The following is a 16019-nucleotide window of genomic DNA, read 5'->3' as shown; positions in this document are numbered from 1 at the left end:
ACAAAAGAGCAGCCAACCCAGCCGTTCCCAGCCCGGCTCGGGGCATTTCGCTTTCCCTCGTGGGGCATTTTGGAGCCGGCGTGGATGCCCGGCGGGGCGCCCCCAGAGCCCGGGGCCGTTCAGCCCTGCGAGGCTCGAGGGGTCTCGGGCTCGGGGGCTCCCCGCGGGGTCTGGAGAGGGGGACACGGGCAGGGGGCGCCCGCTGGGGGGGACACCACGCCGTCGGCGGGCGGGCAGCGCCGGGCTCCGCTCCGCTCCTGCTGGCCGGGCGGGCGGATCCCAGCTCCTGATTTTCCCGGGGGCTGCAGAGGCTTGTCCCGGCCCTGCGCGATCCTGCTTGGCTGCCGCCCTCCCCGCCTCCCTCCTCCTCCTCCTCCTCCTCCTCCTCCTCCTCCTCCTCCTCCACCACCCCATGTGCTTCCTGCCGGGCCAAGTTTGCAGAGCGCCGCCGCACGCCGGGCCAGCGGAGCGGAGCCGGAGCGGAGCGGAGCCGAGCGGGGCGCACGGAGCACGGCGGCGGGGCCGGGCCGAGCCGTGCCGGACTAGGGCAGGGCAGGGCAGGGCAGGCTCGGCGGAGGGGCCGGCTCCGGCTCCGGGCTCTCTCCCCGGCCCCTGCCCGCCCGCACCATGCCGCGGCGGCGCGGCTGCCTGCCGCCCCTCGTCTGCACTTTAGCCGCCCTCAGCCTGCCGCTGCTGCTGGCCGCCGAGCCCCGTGCCAAAAGTTGCTCCGAAGTGCGGAGGCTCTACGCCGCCAAGGGCTTCAGCCAGAGCGAGGCGCCCAGCCACGAGATCAGCGGTGAGTCGCGGGCAGCGCCGCCGCCTTTGTGCGAGCCTCGGCCGGGCCCCGGGGAGCGCCCGCGGCTCGGCACGGCCCGGCCCGGGCTGCGGGGACGCGGCTCCCCGGGAAGGAAGCACCCCGCGGGGCGCACGGCTTCCCGGCCTCGGGCGTGAGGCTCCCGGAGCTCGGCGCGGCTCCTCCGGGCTCCCCCCTTCGTCGTGCCGTGCTGTGCCGTGCCGGGGCGGCGGGCGGGACCGTGCCTGTTGCCGGTTCCCCTCCCCGCAGCCGGCTCCGTGCCCCCGGGCTGCCGCTGCCCCACGGCCGGGGGGCGTCCCGGGCAGCGCTGCGAGGCGGCCGGGGCCGGGTAGGGGAGCGCAGCCGTCCCGCCCAGGTGCCCTGCTGCTGCCGAAGTAGGGGACAAATGATTTTTTTTTTTTCTTTTCTTTTTTTTTTTTTTTCCTTCCCCTTTTTCCCTCCACATTCGTCCCGAGGTACTTGCGCATCCCGGGGACAGGAGTGCTCGCAGCCGGCAGCAGTAGGAAATGGTAGCTAATGTGCTCACACCCAAAACATTTTATTCTTTTTGTTTCATCCTTCATCTCCCTCCCAGGGCTGCTGCTTTTATTTCCCCTTCTGAATGACCTACTGGACCGCATTCTCCGCGGAACAAAGGAAGTGCCTTTTTAGCTGGAATCCTCGGAGACCACCAAGGACTCCAGCTCATGCACTGCAATTTCGCACTACTTTCAACAATAACAAAAATGCATGACTGAATGGCTCAAAAATGTGGAGTGTTAGAGGCATTCATTTCAGTCTAGGACACTGTCACAACACAGACAGACCCCAAGTAAATACCTTTAGATGGCTAATATAGAAGCTGGGGGTAATCTTTACCATCGGTGTGCCCTCCAGATATGCATGTATTATCCTTTTCACTGACAAACTAAAATGATTTCAGTCGGTTCCACTTTTATATTGTCAGACTAATGATATGCATTTAGCTTACATCTGTTTGAGTAAAATTGAGGGTCCATTTACTTCTCCAAGAAATATTTTAATGAGAAACGTCTGACTGGTTGCAGTTAAAATACTCTTTCCACTTCGCCCTCCCTGCTTTGTAAAATAGTCTTTAATAAATAGCCTTGCATTTGGTTCGAGTCCAGCCCTTGTGGGTGTAGGATCAGGGCACGGGCAGGCTTCCTCATATGCCTGGTATCTGGAAAGTTTGACCCTTAACTTATTTTGTGTATTGTTACTTAAGATGACTTGGCTAGCTTTGGAGGATGTCAGGACTAGATCCTGCTGGCAGGGCTTCCATCTGAGGCTCTGAAGCTGTTGTTGGTTTGACCCTGCCCTGTTGCAGTGAGGGGTCAGAGAAATATGATGAGCAAGGTAAGATTATTTGACAAAAGAAGGGCTTTCTGCAGTGACATGCTGAAAATCTCAGCCGGGTTATACTGCTGTCCAGGGGTGTGGGAGGTCGGTGTCTGGCCTGGCTTGGAAAGCAACAGGTCTCATGAAGTTACGTTTTAAATGTCATCCTACCCTGCGGGGCGTTTCGGAGGGGATGGTGGAAGTCCTTAAAGGAAGCCTGCTGTGTACACCGCAGGTACAATTGCACTTGAAATTTAAGCTTGCATGGGGTGTATCACCTGCTATAGTTTCATATTCCCCCTGCAAGTTCAGTTTTGGCGCTGTTTCGGTTTTGGTGTGGTGTTTAAGGGCTCCTGATCTTCCCTCTTGCTGCTCAGCTATTGTATGCAAATAGGGAGATGGTAACAGCTCGTGCTGCTGCTGGCAGTTGACTTCCTGAGCATGTGATAGTTCACCTGCTGCAGTGTCTCTGGGGGGTGCAGGAGCCTGGGGGGTCCCATCGAGCAGGGAACTAGGTCCTGATAATGCTGAATGGAGGCTGAGGTCTGACACGAGGTCTAAAGGTCCCTAGTGAATATTGCATCTCAGAAATGAGTCACCCACCAAACCTCTGATTTCAGGTGGTGTTTCAGGTGATAGCGATGTGTTTTCACTCACCAGGGTGAGCTGGGAAGGCAGTTACCCACGAGGTTGGCTAATCAGTGAGAACAAGATAAACGTGTATGAGGGAAGGAGCTGTGTGTTTTGACGCGTATGGCTCTAGAAATGGGACTTATGCTTGGTAGCCTCGCTCCCCTGGCTGCGACGTGGCTGCAAACAGGTTGTGGAGTGTTCAGTGGGCTGTAGTGCTGGTGGGGGAGGTACAGAAACATGGTTGTTACAGGGCTTGAGTTCAGTCCAAAGTCTGTCAAGTTCTGTTTTAGATTTTAGTGCTGGTTTGGTAGGTTGCCTGTTATTCTCCTGCAGAATTGCTTCAGAATGCAGTGGACAGGCAGAAACTTCCTAGCACCTCTCCAAAAAAGTGCCCTAAAAGCTGTGGCAAACTAGTTTCTGTAAGTCTGGTGATTTCTTAAATGTTAAAGCAGGGCTTACTGATGTACAAAACCGTTGGCCTTGAATTGTCAGTGGCCAGACTGTATGGGCACGTCTGCATGGGCAGACGTGTTCCTACCCTGAGCTGTGACATAGTGAGTGACACGTCCTCACCTGATGGGCTCAGGAATCATTCCAGGATATAGCGGCATTTCTCTTTTTCTTTTTTTTTTTTCTTTTCTTTTCTATTTTTGTGTTCTTCTGGAGCAGTAGGTATGTGCAATATCTTTCTTTGCTGAAATGGGCATTTCTTTTAATCTTTTCATCCGTGTCATTGCAGTTTTAGTTTCATTAAATGACTGTTGTTTGTTCATAATTACCTAGGAGTTTCATTTAATATTTGTTTAGACTAGGTTTGGGACCTAATTAGAGTATGTGTAAATGATAGGTTATGTCTTGCAGGCATACATGGGCATTTCTGAAAGAAGTGCACAGCTGGTCAGCTCATGGCTTGCTTGATAAGAGGTGCATAATGTGTTCTTTGTAGTGTGGAATACAGAGAAATTGTTTCCTTTTATGTTAACTTGGTGTTGGAGGTGTAAAGAGATGTTAGTGTGAGAAATCTGCATGGAAGCATTTCATAAGTCGTGGCTCTTTGGTGCTGCCTTACATCTGAGTGATCTTTAGGAGCTTCTGCACCTATAGCCCTGTGATGCTCTGTGTCTCAAAGGTGAAGGCTGCAACTTCAGGACTTCACCCCTAAATCTTTGGGGAAGGCAACTGCATCCTGCCTGATATTTGGTGTGAGGTGCTGGGATGGTGGAGGTCTGGTGTTGCTCTACGGGAGCTGGCTGCTATTGGTGACTCTGAGGTACCCTGCAGATGGGAACAGGGTGGTTCCTGCAGTGCCTGTTCCAGGGGGATGGCCTGTGAATCAGTAAAGTGTTTCTTTTCTTTTTTTTTTTTTTGGCTGTATTTTCCCAGCCCGGGCAGGGATGACTTGGAAAGATGTAGGTGAAAGTCTCAACTTTTTTTTTTTGGAAAAGTGGAGACTTCACAAAGCATATGTGGCTGTTTTTTTCTATAAATTTCCTTTAAAGGCTTTCTGTGGAAAGGGCACATCCCAGGAAGGTACTAGTCCTGCAGCCTGTTGCTGCTCACTTTGTTCATGCACTACCCAAAAGTATTGCTCTGTATTGAATCCATACGTCTCAGGGTTGTCTGTGGTGGTGGTGGAGCATAATTCCCTGGAGCAACTGTCTGCAGTGGCTGCTTGCACCAGTTGGTCTTGTGCAGGATGAAATGCAAGGTGAGCTGGTGGTGGTGGCATCTGCGAGACCATGGTGGTGGCAGCATCCATAAGACCCTGGTAGGTGGCTGTTATTAAAAAAAAAAATAAAAAATGAAAAGAAACTACAACATTCCTTTTAACTGAGGCTCTTTCTTGTTCTAAGGTGTTAAATAGATGGAAATTTCTTCCCTTTTCCTACTAACTGGAGGGAATGGATGTTTCTTTTCCCTGATTAAAAAGGAAAAAAGACCTTGCCAGTCAATGGAAAAATGTTGTAAGTTGGCCTGTGAGTGTCCTATAGAAGTGTAATGAGTTCCTTCAGCAGCACTGCTGTTCTGGTTTCTTGTGTGGATTTCATAGGGGCTTGGAGGCTTACCTGGGGGAAACGCCAGCCTTTGCAGGGAGCTGAAAGCAGGCAGCACTGTGTGCTGTCTTACCAGAGATAGTCTTTGTCTCTCTATTTAAACCAAGTAAATGGAATAGCTGCATCTGTTTGTCTGTGGTGACTGAGAGAGGTTCTTTCATCGTGATAGAGAAAATTGTTTGCCCTTCAATTTTGGGCTTATGGGATTTAATAGCTGCCCAAAGGAGCTGCTGGAGGGGTGCCTTGCTGCTTGCTCACCCCTGTTGTGTTTATAGTTGTCACCTGAGTGCTGTCACCAGTGTGTCCCCCAGGCATGCCTTGGTTGATGGGAAAGGCTTCTCTCTCAATGTATAAAATTCTACAAACGCTTCTTTATTTCTTCATATGCTTCTTGGTGGAAAGAGGCCACATGGAAAAGCTGTTGTTGGTCCTGGTCCTGGGTGGCGTTGCTCGTGCCGCCCGACGCTGCTGAGCCCGCTGCAGGATGTCTGCACAGAACAGCTCGGGGACTCAACCACAGAACAGCCCAGGCTGGAAGGCGCCTGGAAAGATTGTGAAGTCCAGCCCTAAGTAGAAGGGAGCCTAGATGAGATTGTCCAGCAGCATGACCAATTGCATCTCCCAAACCTGCAGTGATGGGGATACTACCGCGTCCCAGGGGAGGCCGGGCCAGGCTTGGTGCGCTACGAGGAGCACGGGACAAGGCCACATCCTCTTCACCTTCTGTTTGAAGGTGCGGAGCTCCCTGCCCACCAGCAGCAGCTCTGTTGGCGGTGGCTCTCATCACACGGCTGTCCTGGCGGGTAGGGTGGGTTCTCGTGCCCGGCATGTATTAATAGAGCGATTGTCTGGCCACCCGTGGGTGGGGAGGTAGCTGTCGGAGAACGTCCTTGCGGCAAATGCGAGCGCTGGCATGGAAAAGTAAACGAGAAAATCGCTTGAAGTATTTTTAGCTGCTTCTAATGTCATTTAGCAACTGGAAACAGCAGGGGGGGGAGGAGAAGGGGGTTGAGCTGGCAGTATGCAAGCCACCCGTGGCCACTGGTAAGCGCCCGGTCCCGTCCGGTGGGGCCATCGCTCAGTGAGCACTTGAGGAGAGCCAGGGACGGCCTCTGAGCACCTTGTTCCTCCAACTGCCGTGCACCCGGGACTCCGCTTTCTCTCTTTCAGCTTCCAGAGCAGTGTCTTGTTCGACTACAGCAGCGCATTGTGTCCTAGCAGACTGCAGCGCTAAGCATGTGGTTAACAGCAACTGCGCGCAGTGGTCCGGGCTGAGTGGGAGTATCGTTTTCCTTGGCAGACACTTCATAGAAAGTTCTGTTTTTTCTGCCAGAATAAGCAGTCATTACATTCCATACAATTCATAGTCAAATTATTATCTATTGTTAAAATTGCCTTAATTATCAGATGTTTCCTTAGACATGTAGCTGTTTTTTAAAAGGCTGAATAGAAGTGTGTACATTGTGCAGGAGGCCTGAGCTGCACAATGTTTCTAGTACTGTTCTGTAATTTCAGGGAGATTTTCTGTGGCTTTCATATGTCAACAGACTTTTTATTCTCACTGAAACTGCACCAGAGCATGGCCAAGGCGGCGGCGAGGCGCTGGGCAGAGCTGACTTGCTGTGGGATGCTGCCTGTCCCTGCTACCGGCAGCCCCTGTGAGAGGTGGTCCACGTTATTCACCCCTCGTTATTTGCCCCTCGTAGGGGAGCAGTAAGGGGAGTGCAGGCTGGAAGTGTTGTGAAACCTATGTGGGCAGAGGAGGTTTGGGCAGCACCCTGATGGATGGAGCATCAGGGCTGCCCTATTTTCTGCAAAAAAAAATAGCTCCTTCACCTTGTCCCAGAAGAGGAGTAATGCCCTGGGACTGATTCCCTGCTTTTTGTTTTGCCCTTTTTTTTTTTTTTTTATTTTTTTATTTTCCTTTAAGGAAGTTCTTGTTAGCAAGAAAAAACCTCTGGGTGCCCCCCTTCCCAGCTCCCGGAGGCGCGGGGCTGCCAGCGCTGGTCTCCGGGGCAATAACCTCCTTGCATTCCTTACATTCCTTGTGCTTTCTCTTTCTTCTGAGATTATGAAGATAACTTCCTTCTCCCATTGCTAAGCAATGTGAGGGCCCGGGAAAACTCTTGAATTTTCCCCCCTGCTCCCTGAATTACTTTGTGATCTCCGCTGAGATCCCCTGTAGCAACCACTTCCAGTCTGCACTGTTCACTGTTATTTGTGCATCTCTGGAAGAAAGCTGCTGCTTCTTATGTTGTTGTTATTTTTTTTAATTACGAAGTACTTTAATTAAAAAAGAATAGCTTTGTTGTAGCGTGTTTTACCTGCTTCCCAGTTCAAGGACTTTTCTTAATGTTGTGTGAACTGTTTTGCCTTCTTAGCAGAGGTTTCAAGCTGCCATCACTCTTGTGATTTCCCCCCCCTCCAACTTCACACATGTGCAGCCCAGCAGAGCCTGTGGCAGAAGCACTGTGCTTATTCCAGGGGATTTTGTTCTTGTTTAGCTCTTTCTGCTCCGAGAACAGAGCTTGGATAGAAATAATGTGCTGGCAAGAGAGGAGGAGGGATTGGAGGTTACATACGTGCAGGGCTGGTGCCGGCCACTTGGGCTGTCAGCAGGCTTTGCCTCTACGAGGATGCAGCTACATGGGTTTTCTTGGGATAACATCATCTATTTGCAAATGGCTGCGGCTGGCAGCTCTGCCCACACCCCTGCAGTTTGTGCTGTGCAGCCCAGCACCTCGCATCCCCACTGTACCTGGGAGGTTGCTGAGACATGACCCATGGGTGTGCTGGGGAAGTATCTCAGAGCCTCTTGCCTGAAGCAAAATGGTGCTCAATCCCCCTCCCCGCCCCCCGGTTATTGAATAAAGCACTTCTAAAAATACTAGTTTCCATTCTTCCTGCTCAGTTTTTCTGTGGTTTGCATGTGCAGTGGTGGATGGACCAAGAGGTGTGTGAGTTCGGGGTGAGGCACCTCTCGCTCTGCTTTTGGTGTAGGAAAGGTACGTGGTCAGCAGAGGAGCTGCCTGGACTGAAGGATGTTGAAGGAGTATTTCTCTTAATGTTTCCAATTTAGAAGTTGAGAATTGTCTGGATTTTAAGCAAATTCAGATGGGAGCAAACAATGATGAAATGTTTAAAATATGTTTCAACATTTTTGTGGGAATAGAAACTGTTCTTATACAGGCTACGCTGCAGCCTTCGGGAGGTGAAAATATGTGGCCCTTACACATTGTCGGCATTGTTACTGCTTTTCTTCCCGTTTTTTAAATGCTCATAGGAAATTGGCTTTGGTAATTGAGTTTCTACAGAACCACAACATCCAATGGCTGTTCCTTTCCAGGGGTCACAGTTAGGTTAGTTTAAGTAATGTGCAGGAGGTTTAACCTCTTGTGGTTTGTAGTGCTATTCTAGAAATTGCTGGTGATTTGGGGTGTGTTAGAGTAACAGCTTCACAGGAAAACCCCAAATGTCAGGGTGTCTGGTTTTCGGTGAGCTCTGACCGCTTGCTCTGTGAGAGCCGGGCATCTTATGGTACGTCCCTCGAAGGGACGCTCTCACTTTGGAAAGTGCAGTTAAAGTCTTTATGGCCCACTGACTCTCCTTTTGAAAGAAGCCGGAATAACTGTCTGTGTATTGTTTACCTACGTTGACTTATAACATCCTCCTGCTCAAAAACACCTTTGTTTTGGGTCCTGCAGACCCTGTGCTTGCTGCCTGGTGCCAGGTCGCATTGCCCTGCATGGCTGGTACCCCCCGGAAATCCAGGGATTTAGGGATTTTTCTGGCAGAGAAGGGCCAGCTTTAAGAAATTATGAGATGGGGCTGGAGCTTGGTAGCATTGACGGTTTGGTATAAAAAGCTCTGTGTTGCAGGCTGCGATGACAGGCAGTGATAAATCACTCTTGGCTGGTGCTACAGGTTCCAATAATGGTGTTTTAAAAAGATTACATGGGTTTTAATGCAAACTTTTTGTTTCTTTGTACTGTCCTTTATGGGCTCCCTTTCTAAAGAGCGGAGCCTGTTTTGATTCAGCATTCTTGGAATCTAAAGATGGAGCCAGGGTTTTACTGGGCTGAAACACTGTTTTTTTGCTTTTCCTACAAACACAAGGATCTTGTTGGAGCATCTTTATAGCCAGCTGGCTACCAGGAGCCGTTTCGCAAAGACGCCTGTTTGTTTGTTTGTTTTAAAGGTAACTTTGCCTTGTGAGGGATGAAAGAGCTGGGCTTTGCCCAGCTCCAGTGGGTACTGTTAGAAAGAAGTTTACCTGTGATAGGGAGAGGATTTGCGTGATAGCGGTGAGGGGGAAAAACAACCTTGTGCACGTACCCTTCGTTTCCTTGGCCCGTTCCCATGGGAGGACTGGGCATTTGTATGATCAAAGGAACCATAACAATCAAAGGCCTGGTGGAAAATAATTCCCTTGCCAGGTACGTGTGGGTGCCTGGGGCTGGGCAGGGTTTGCCTTTGCTCCAAGATGTGTGGGGTGGCTGTTTTTTTTTTTAATTATTATTCCCATTGAGGATTGCAGGAGGAAAATGGACTGTTTCTGGGGCCTGCCCTTCATTGTGGTATGGGAGCAGCAGCATCTGTCTGTGGGATGCTGGTGATCAGGAGGTACTGGGGTGGCACAGCTGTGCAGTGATGCTGGGGTAGGAGCAACTTCTCTTCCCTGGCAGCCTGCTCCAGCAAGGGACAGCCAGCAGCTTGCCCACCCGCCTGGCTGTGGGTTTTTGAACCACTCTGGTGGCAGGTCTGGGGGGAGGACAAGGTGCCTTTGTCCGTGATGGCAATGGTCTCCCGTCAGGGCACAAACCCTGTGCGCAGATAAGAGGTGGGAGCAGTGCCACCGGTTTTGTTTGGGTTGAAGCAAAACAAGCTGATTTTTGGCTCTGTTCAGATGTGGAGCTGCGAGTGCCACAGGACCATATGTTTTTCTCCTTGGTGGGGGGAAAAAAATGGCTTTGATAGCGTCTGCTAATGATTCAGCGCTGTTTACATAATAATTGTGGTTGGCTTTCATTAGCTCTCGTAAGGAGATAGCTTTCCTTTAGCGCGGTTGCTTCTCTGTTTGGTTTCACGCTGTTGTGGCAGGGGGCAGTGAGACTGGGCTGTGGCCCCTCTGCAGGCACAGTGATGGGCTCCTTGCTGCAGAGGGGAGGGGACGTGCGCTGCCTGGGCAGCCCCTGAGAGACCCAGGTGATGGTGCATCTCCACAGAGTGGAGTTCACATCCAGTTTGGGTGATTTCTCAGTGCAGCGCTTAATGTTTGCACTAAGAACTCTTGGTGCTACATAGTGGCGAGGAAGGAAATCCACTGACCTGCTTCCACCAGGAGGAAAAGCCAGGACCTTTCACCTGTCGGAAGAACTAATCTGTACATCATGGATATTGGTTGTGTGTATGAGACGCTCCTGGACTAGATGCTGCAGCCTCACCTTGGTACAGTGCTTGTTTGCTTTCTGTGTCCGAATAATTGGGAAGGGGGTGTTCGTGCAGTGTCTGCCTGCCACAGCTACCGCTGCCTGAGCAGCAGAGAAACTGGAAACTGCTGGGGGACACAACCTAGTGCTGAGCTCTTACTAAATAAATAATGTTGCTCGATGGAGAATACAATAGCCTGAGTGCTACCTTTTGAAAAGGTAAAGTTGGATGTTGTTTTCCCCACTCTCCCCCTTTTTAACTCAACAGTGAGTGCGTCGTGGTTTAAGATCTGTGCCAGAGGCAGTGTGGGCACAGCTGACCCTGCAGGCACAGTGCCACTTTGAAGTGGGGTGAGTCCTGCGAGGAGTGGGTGCTCGCCTGTCCCCTTTGGCTGCAGATGACTGTTTCTTTAGAAAAGTGCCCCAAACGTGGTAGGTTAATGGCTCGGATGAGATCCGAAACAGAAGATGGATTCACCACCTTCTCCTTCTCCAAAAAAAAACTTCTAAAAATCTTTTTCCATCCATTGTCTCAGTTCTGAACTGTTCCTGCAGCTCATTGTCCCAGCTGGTCCTTTGATAGGCAAGGAAGGAGCTAGCCCCAAACCTTGGGATTTCGGCTGCTCCTGACGAAGGGCCGGAGCTTGCAGGGACCTTATGGCCAAAGATCCACCTGGGGCAGGCTCCTCACTGTGATTCGCCTGGGTGGGCTGGGGAAGGTGGCACTGTTCTCAGCTGCACGGCTTCAGGTAATTAAGGAGAGTTAATTGGAGAGCGGAGGCTTGGCGGGTGGCTGGTTGAAAAGTGAAGGGATGGGGCTTAGTGCTGTTCCTGCCCCCGCTGAAACCACCCTGCTGAAGGGACGCAGAGAGCCCTGTGGAAGGGGTACAGCCAGCAAAACTTTGCATAACTCAGTCCTCCACTTTATTAAAGGCTCCTTTATAACGTTCTGTCGTAAGACCCGCCAGAACAGCCAGCCTTTTCAGCAGCCTGAAACCTCCCTTGCCGGGAAGGCTCCCGAGCGGGAGCAGCCGTGCTGGCACAGCGCTGCTCCAGACCGTCGCCGACGCTGCTTGGAAAACCCAGTCTGTGTGCGGGCGAGGATGCCAGGCACGGCTGGCGCTCCATGGACAGTTTTCCAGGGTTTCCAAAGCCAAAGATGGGTCTGCTTGCCAGGCAGTGAGCTCAACAGGCAACTGAGAAATAGCTGTGACGTGTAAGGGTTAATTTCTAGGTATCAAAATATGCACAAAAGGTTAAATGAGACTTCCTCCGTGTCAGTGAATTACGGCTTTAAAATATTTGCATTCTTTCCTGAAAGATTTAGGAATAATTATATAGCACTCAGGGGCAAGGCATTGCCAGATAAACTTAACAACTCTATAATTTGTACTCGAGGCAGGGTTTCCTGTAAATGATAGCTTTGTTTAATTTTACAATACTGCTTCCAAATGTTTGCTGGTTATGAATTGCCAAGCAAAATGGACTTGTGAATCTGCAAGAGTATTTGTTTGTTTGTTATTGGAGACAATAAAAGCTGCTGAATTAGACTAAAACTTGGCATCTCGTTTAAAACTTCTAGGTATCCTCTCCCGTGCAGGGTTGTTGGGGTGGGCAGCCGAGGTATGGTGCTTGCAACTTTCCTGCTTGCTGTACAGAGTCCCTGAGCTACTCCGGGGTCTCTTCCTGTTGAGCGTTTCTTTTTCTGGGTTTGAGAAAGGAGCGCTGCAGTTTCAGTGCACATACTTTATTTCCATTACTCAAAGCCGGAGTCATGCATAGTTACAGCCAGAGACACTTCAGCAGCTCTGGGGATAACAAGATAGCTGACAGATTGGAATGCGGATTTATCAGGGGTAAAAACTGGCAAAATTCCTTATTTCTGATTCTTCTTCTTAAATGGACCCTTCATGCTCCTGCTGTATGAGGCCACCGAAAGTTTTAACCCTTGTGTTCCCCAGCTGAATCTAGGGATATGCGCTGGAGATATATTCGTGTTTTCTGTGATTAAATTGCTCAGACTCAGCTTATGGGTGTTTCTCGTTTCTCTCTCTCTCTTTTTTTTTTTTTTTTTTTAAGTGAATCTCTTCCAGAAATGTTTTCAATGGGTTTTTATTTTCAAGTGCAGGCCTTTTTACCAGATGTGTGGCTGAGCGACCACAGAATGTAAATTTTACTGTATATTGCCTTTGGACTGGCAGTTTGAAAGACTACTGGGCAGTTAACATAGGAGGATTGTGTCACGAAATCCGCTTCCTTAGGATTTGATTCGTATTAATTTCTTTCAGAGCAAATCACACTTGGCTTCAATTGCATTTTGATGTCGTGCTACTTTTCTTGTGCATTTGTTAGGACCTGGAAATTGTGTGCACTGATATGAGAAACAGGTCATCTTTAGTTATGTATATATGTATGTTAATGTTCTGAGACATTGAGCACTGTCTTTGTGGCAAACAAGTTATAAGACAAGAAGCACGCTTGTTAGTTGAATAATGTGAAATCCCTCAATTACGGGAGCTAGGTTCAGAAGACAAGATGAGCTGTTTAACAGGAGAGTTTCAAGTTAAATTTTAACCTCGGAGAATTCCCGAAATCTGCTGTGAGGAGCTGCTGGTGCAGCAAGATGTGCTTCGTGGCGGCCCTGGGCGGGGGGCCGGCTCTGGCGCCCCGCTCTGACATAGCTGTCTGCGGGGTGGGTATATTTGGAGCTGGTGGTTGCTCCTGTGGTTGTGCGTCTCGACCGGAGGAGAATGAAGAGAATATCACTTTTTATTTGAAAAGGAAAGGATTGCTCAAGGATTGCAAAACACTTTGTTTTGGAAAAATATCATTGTTCGAAAACAGCGTGGGAGCAAGAGAGGGGCGCTCTCTGGGTGCTTCTGGACCAGTTCTGTTCTGGTGCACCCATGGGGCAGATCCTCCATCCCCCTCGGGACACCCGGACAGCACGGGAGACGCATGTTCCAGCCTTGCTGCAGCCCTGGCAGCATCGCTTTGTGTTGGCTGTGGGTCGTTAAATGCCTCCCTGCTGCAGGGACTTCTCGCCTCTCCTCTGTTCTTTTTTTAGCTCCAAACTTTTTATAGTGCTGTTGCTTCAGGAGGTGCTTGGATAACAAAGCAGCGAAGGGAATGGGAGGGGAGAGACCCTCTCCCTGCTTGGAAAAGACTTAACAACTTCTAAACCTGACCGACCCTTCTAATCAGCACTGCTGACTGTCCTGGGTGGGTGAGGGTGGCTTTGGCATGGCACAGGTGAATGTCCCGTTGCTTTACCAGCCTCCAGCATGTGGGCAGGATGTTCCTGTGTTGCTGCCCCTGCTGTGGGCTCCCTCCCTGGGGTTTGCCCTGCTCCGGGGGCTGTTTACCTTTCTGTGAGCGGATTTAGTGCTGCCTGGAAGAGAGATGGCAAAGGTCCTGTTTGCACTCCCTCCTCCCCCCCAGCTGAGCCAGGCTGCTCGGGGCGTGCTTAAAAAGACAAAATTGACCCATTTGATACCTGCCAGCAAAAGCCTGGATGCGGTTGTCCCCTGTTATGATAAGGTGCTTTCAGACGGGCTTGTTTCTTTTCCACGCTGCTGAACCAGATCGCAGTGCCCTTGTGTAGCTGTTTGCACAGCCACAGCCGCTGTGCACGTACAGTCACTGAGCTGTGGAGTGGGGGTGATGTTGCCAAAATACAGGTTCAGTGGCAGAAAGTCTCTGTGGTACCTGGGCTTCTCTTCTGCACTTGGTGCTGAAGTCTCCCAGCTTTGCTTGTTCCAAAATACCCATGAAGGGATGCAATACTGTGTTGGTTAGAGGGAAGAGACCTTCCTGGGCAAGGGAAGATGGGGCATAGGGCCGTGATTGGGAGGCAGACTTAAGCTTTGGTCCCCTTCCAGGCTTGGGGCAGGGCAGGCGTGGCTCAGCATGGGAAGCAGTACAAGCCCTGAGATGGGCACCAGGCAGGAGTGTGTCCCTGCGCAGCTCCTGCTCCTGTCTTCAAGAGATGAAATATGAGTTAGGAAGGACGATTTGGGAAACCAGAAAGATGGGCTCATCTTAAGAGACTGAAATGGCCTCCTGTGCTCTCCTGCCCTTCTTGCGGCCAGTTGTCCCCTGCAGCTGCGTCCTACGTCTGGGACTCCCCTTCTGGGAGGATTTTCCTCAAACAAAGCGTGAGGTGAAGAAGCTGGCTTGCAAATTGTTGAAAAGATTTATCTATGCTAATGTGATGAGGAGTGCCCGTGTGAACCTGCAGGCAGATAATGCCGGTGTTCACAGCTGCACCGGGCAGCAGATAGGGTTCTTGTCTGCTTTGTGGGGGAGAAGAGGAGGAATTCTTAATTTTGAGATATCCTTATCTTAATCCTTTCTACCCTCTCTCCTGCCCCCCTTCTCAACCTTTCAGGGCTGGTTAAACGGCTCAGCTTTGCCTTTTCCACAAATACTGATCACCGCCTGGTTCCAGACCAGAGGAATATATGAGGGGTCTGTTCCACCAGCGGGATGTTTTTTTGGACATAGGTCACATTATGCTGGCTGAGCACAGTGCACTGCTTGTGTGAGCTGGGTGGCTTGGACAACAGATACCCAGGCAGGGTTTTTTTTTTTTTTTTTTTTAAAAAAAAAAAAAAAGTAGTGCTTGATGGGAGTAGGAGGCAAGGGCTTGAAAGCACGTTTTTCAGGTAAAAATCTTATTTACAAACTCAGTTGTGGTCTTAGCTCCAAGGTGATTTATTTAAGGGGAAATGAAGGTGGGACATGGGAGGTGTAGGTGATGGTTCAGGCTGTCACTGGGGCTCAGGGACTGTGCTCTGGTCCCAGGATTTTTCCTCCAGATAAATGCCCCTAGGTAGGTGGCAGCAACCCCAGCGTCAGGCTCAGCTGTGCTGGAATCTCCAGGCTGACGTCCTGCTGCCTTGCACTGGGAGAGGCAGAGCTGGATCAGTGCCTCTCGCTTCTCTGTGGTGCAGAAGGGATCTACATCCCCTTCTTCAGGGGGCCAAAGCCGTTTCTAGAGGCTTGCTGTTGTGGCATGAGGCTCTGCTTGCTGGAGAGAGGGTTTCATCTTGCAGTGGCCTGATTTCAGGGCGTTTCAAAGGTCTTGGGAAAGTTTCACCTCATGTTTTTGGTGCTAGACTTCATCTGTCTCCAGTTGCACTGCTTATTTGCCTTTCTCCATGCGATGTTTTAGGCCCAGCCGTGCGCGTTTTTGGAGGCTTGTCATATTTACACTAGCAGTTCTCAGAAAGTTCAGCTGAAAAGCAGCTTTTCTTCCTGGGAAAAGCCAGGAACCACTAATGTGAAATCTTTGTGTATAAAGTTGCCTTTCTCTGCTTATAAACAGTGGCCCTAGGATGGATGTGTGGTGGACCTGTTTAGATTTAAATCTGACCCATCTCCTTGTTTTTGGTGCTGACTTTCTCTTTGAGGAACTTGTTCTTTCCTGCCTTTTGCAATAACACGTGGTGTGAGTTTTTAACCTTTAGAATTGGAAACTCACGTCACACTGCAGTGTCCTGCTGTAGACGGCAGCATATGATTTTCCCCACAATGCTGTATACACAGATTGCTTGGGAAATTCCTTTGTAGCCTTCCTGCCAGTGGGCAGGCCAGCTGGAGAGGATGGGGGGCTATGCCATGGCTGGGAGCACAGACCTCAAGGTAGTGGAGATGACAAACACTGTGGTTGGTTTGGCTGTCCTTTATCCCGTAGTGGAAGGAGGGTGTTTATGGCTATCTCTGGCCTTCTAAGGTTGGTGGTGAGTG

The 16019-nt window shown here is 50.5% G+C and overlaps 1 protein-coding gene across 2 annotated transcripts in view; it reads left to right on the top strand.

Moving 5' to 3' along the window:
* The first annotated feature begins 397 nt into the window (after positions 1 to 397).
* GPC4 (glypican 4) overlaps positions 398 to 16019 on the top strand; it is a 69718-nt gene continuing 54096 nt past the window's right edge. Inside the window, exons 1-2 of one of the 2 annotated variants that reach the window (XM_072043158.1) lie at positions 398 to 521; positions 578 to 796. In XM_072043158.1, coding sequence (XP_071899259.1) covers positions 413 to 521; positions 578 to 796 — 328 coding nt within the window. In that variant the 5' untranslated portion in view covers positions 398 to 412. Of the gene's footprint in view, positions 797 to 16019 lie in introns of both variants that reach the window. The other variant, XM_027464876.3, reaches the window with a different exon arrangement.

Source organism: Anas platyrhynchos, chromosome 10, assembly GCF_047663525.1.
Source record: "Anas platyrhynchos isolate ZD024472 breed Pekin duck chromosome 10, IASCAAS_PekinDuck_T2T, whole genome shotgun sequence".
NCBI lineage: Eukaryota > Metazoa > Chordata > Aves > Anseriformes > Anatidae > Anas > Anas platyrhynchos.
Note: the sequence above shows the minus strand (reverse complement) of the source record. Positions and strands in the feature narration are given on the sequence as shown.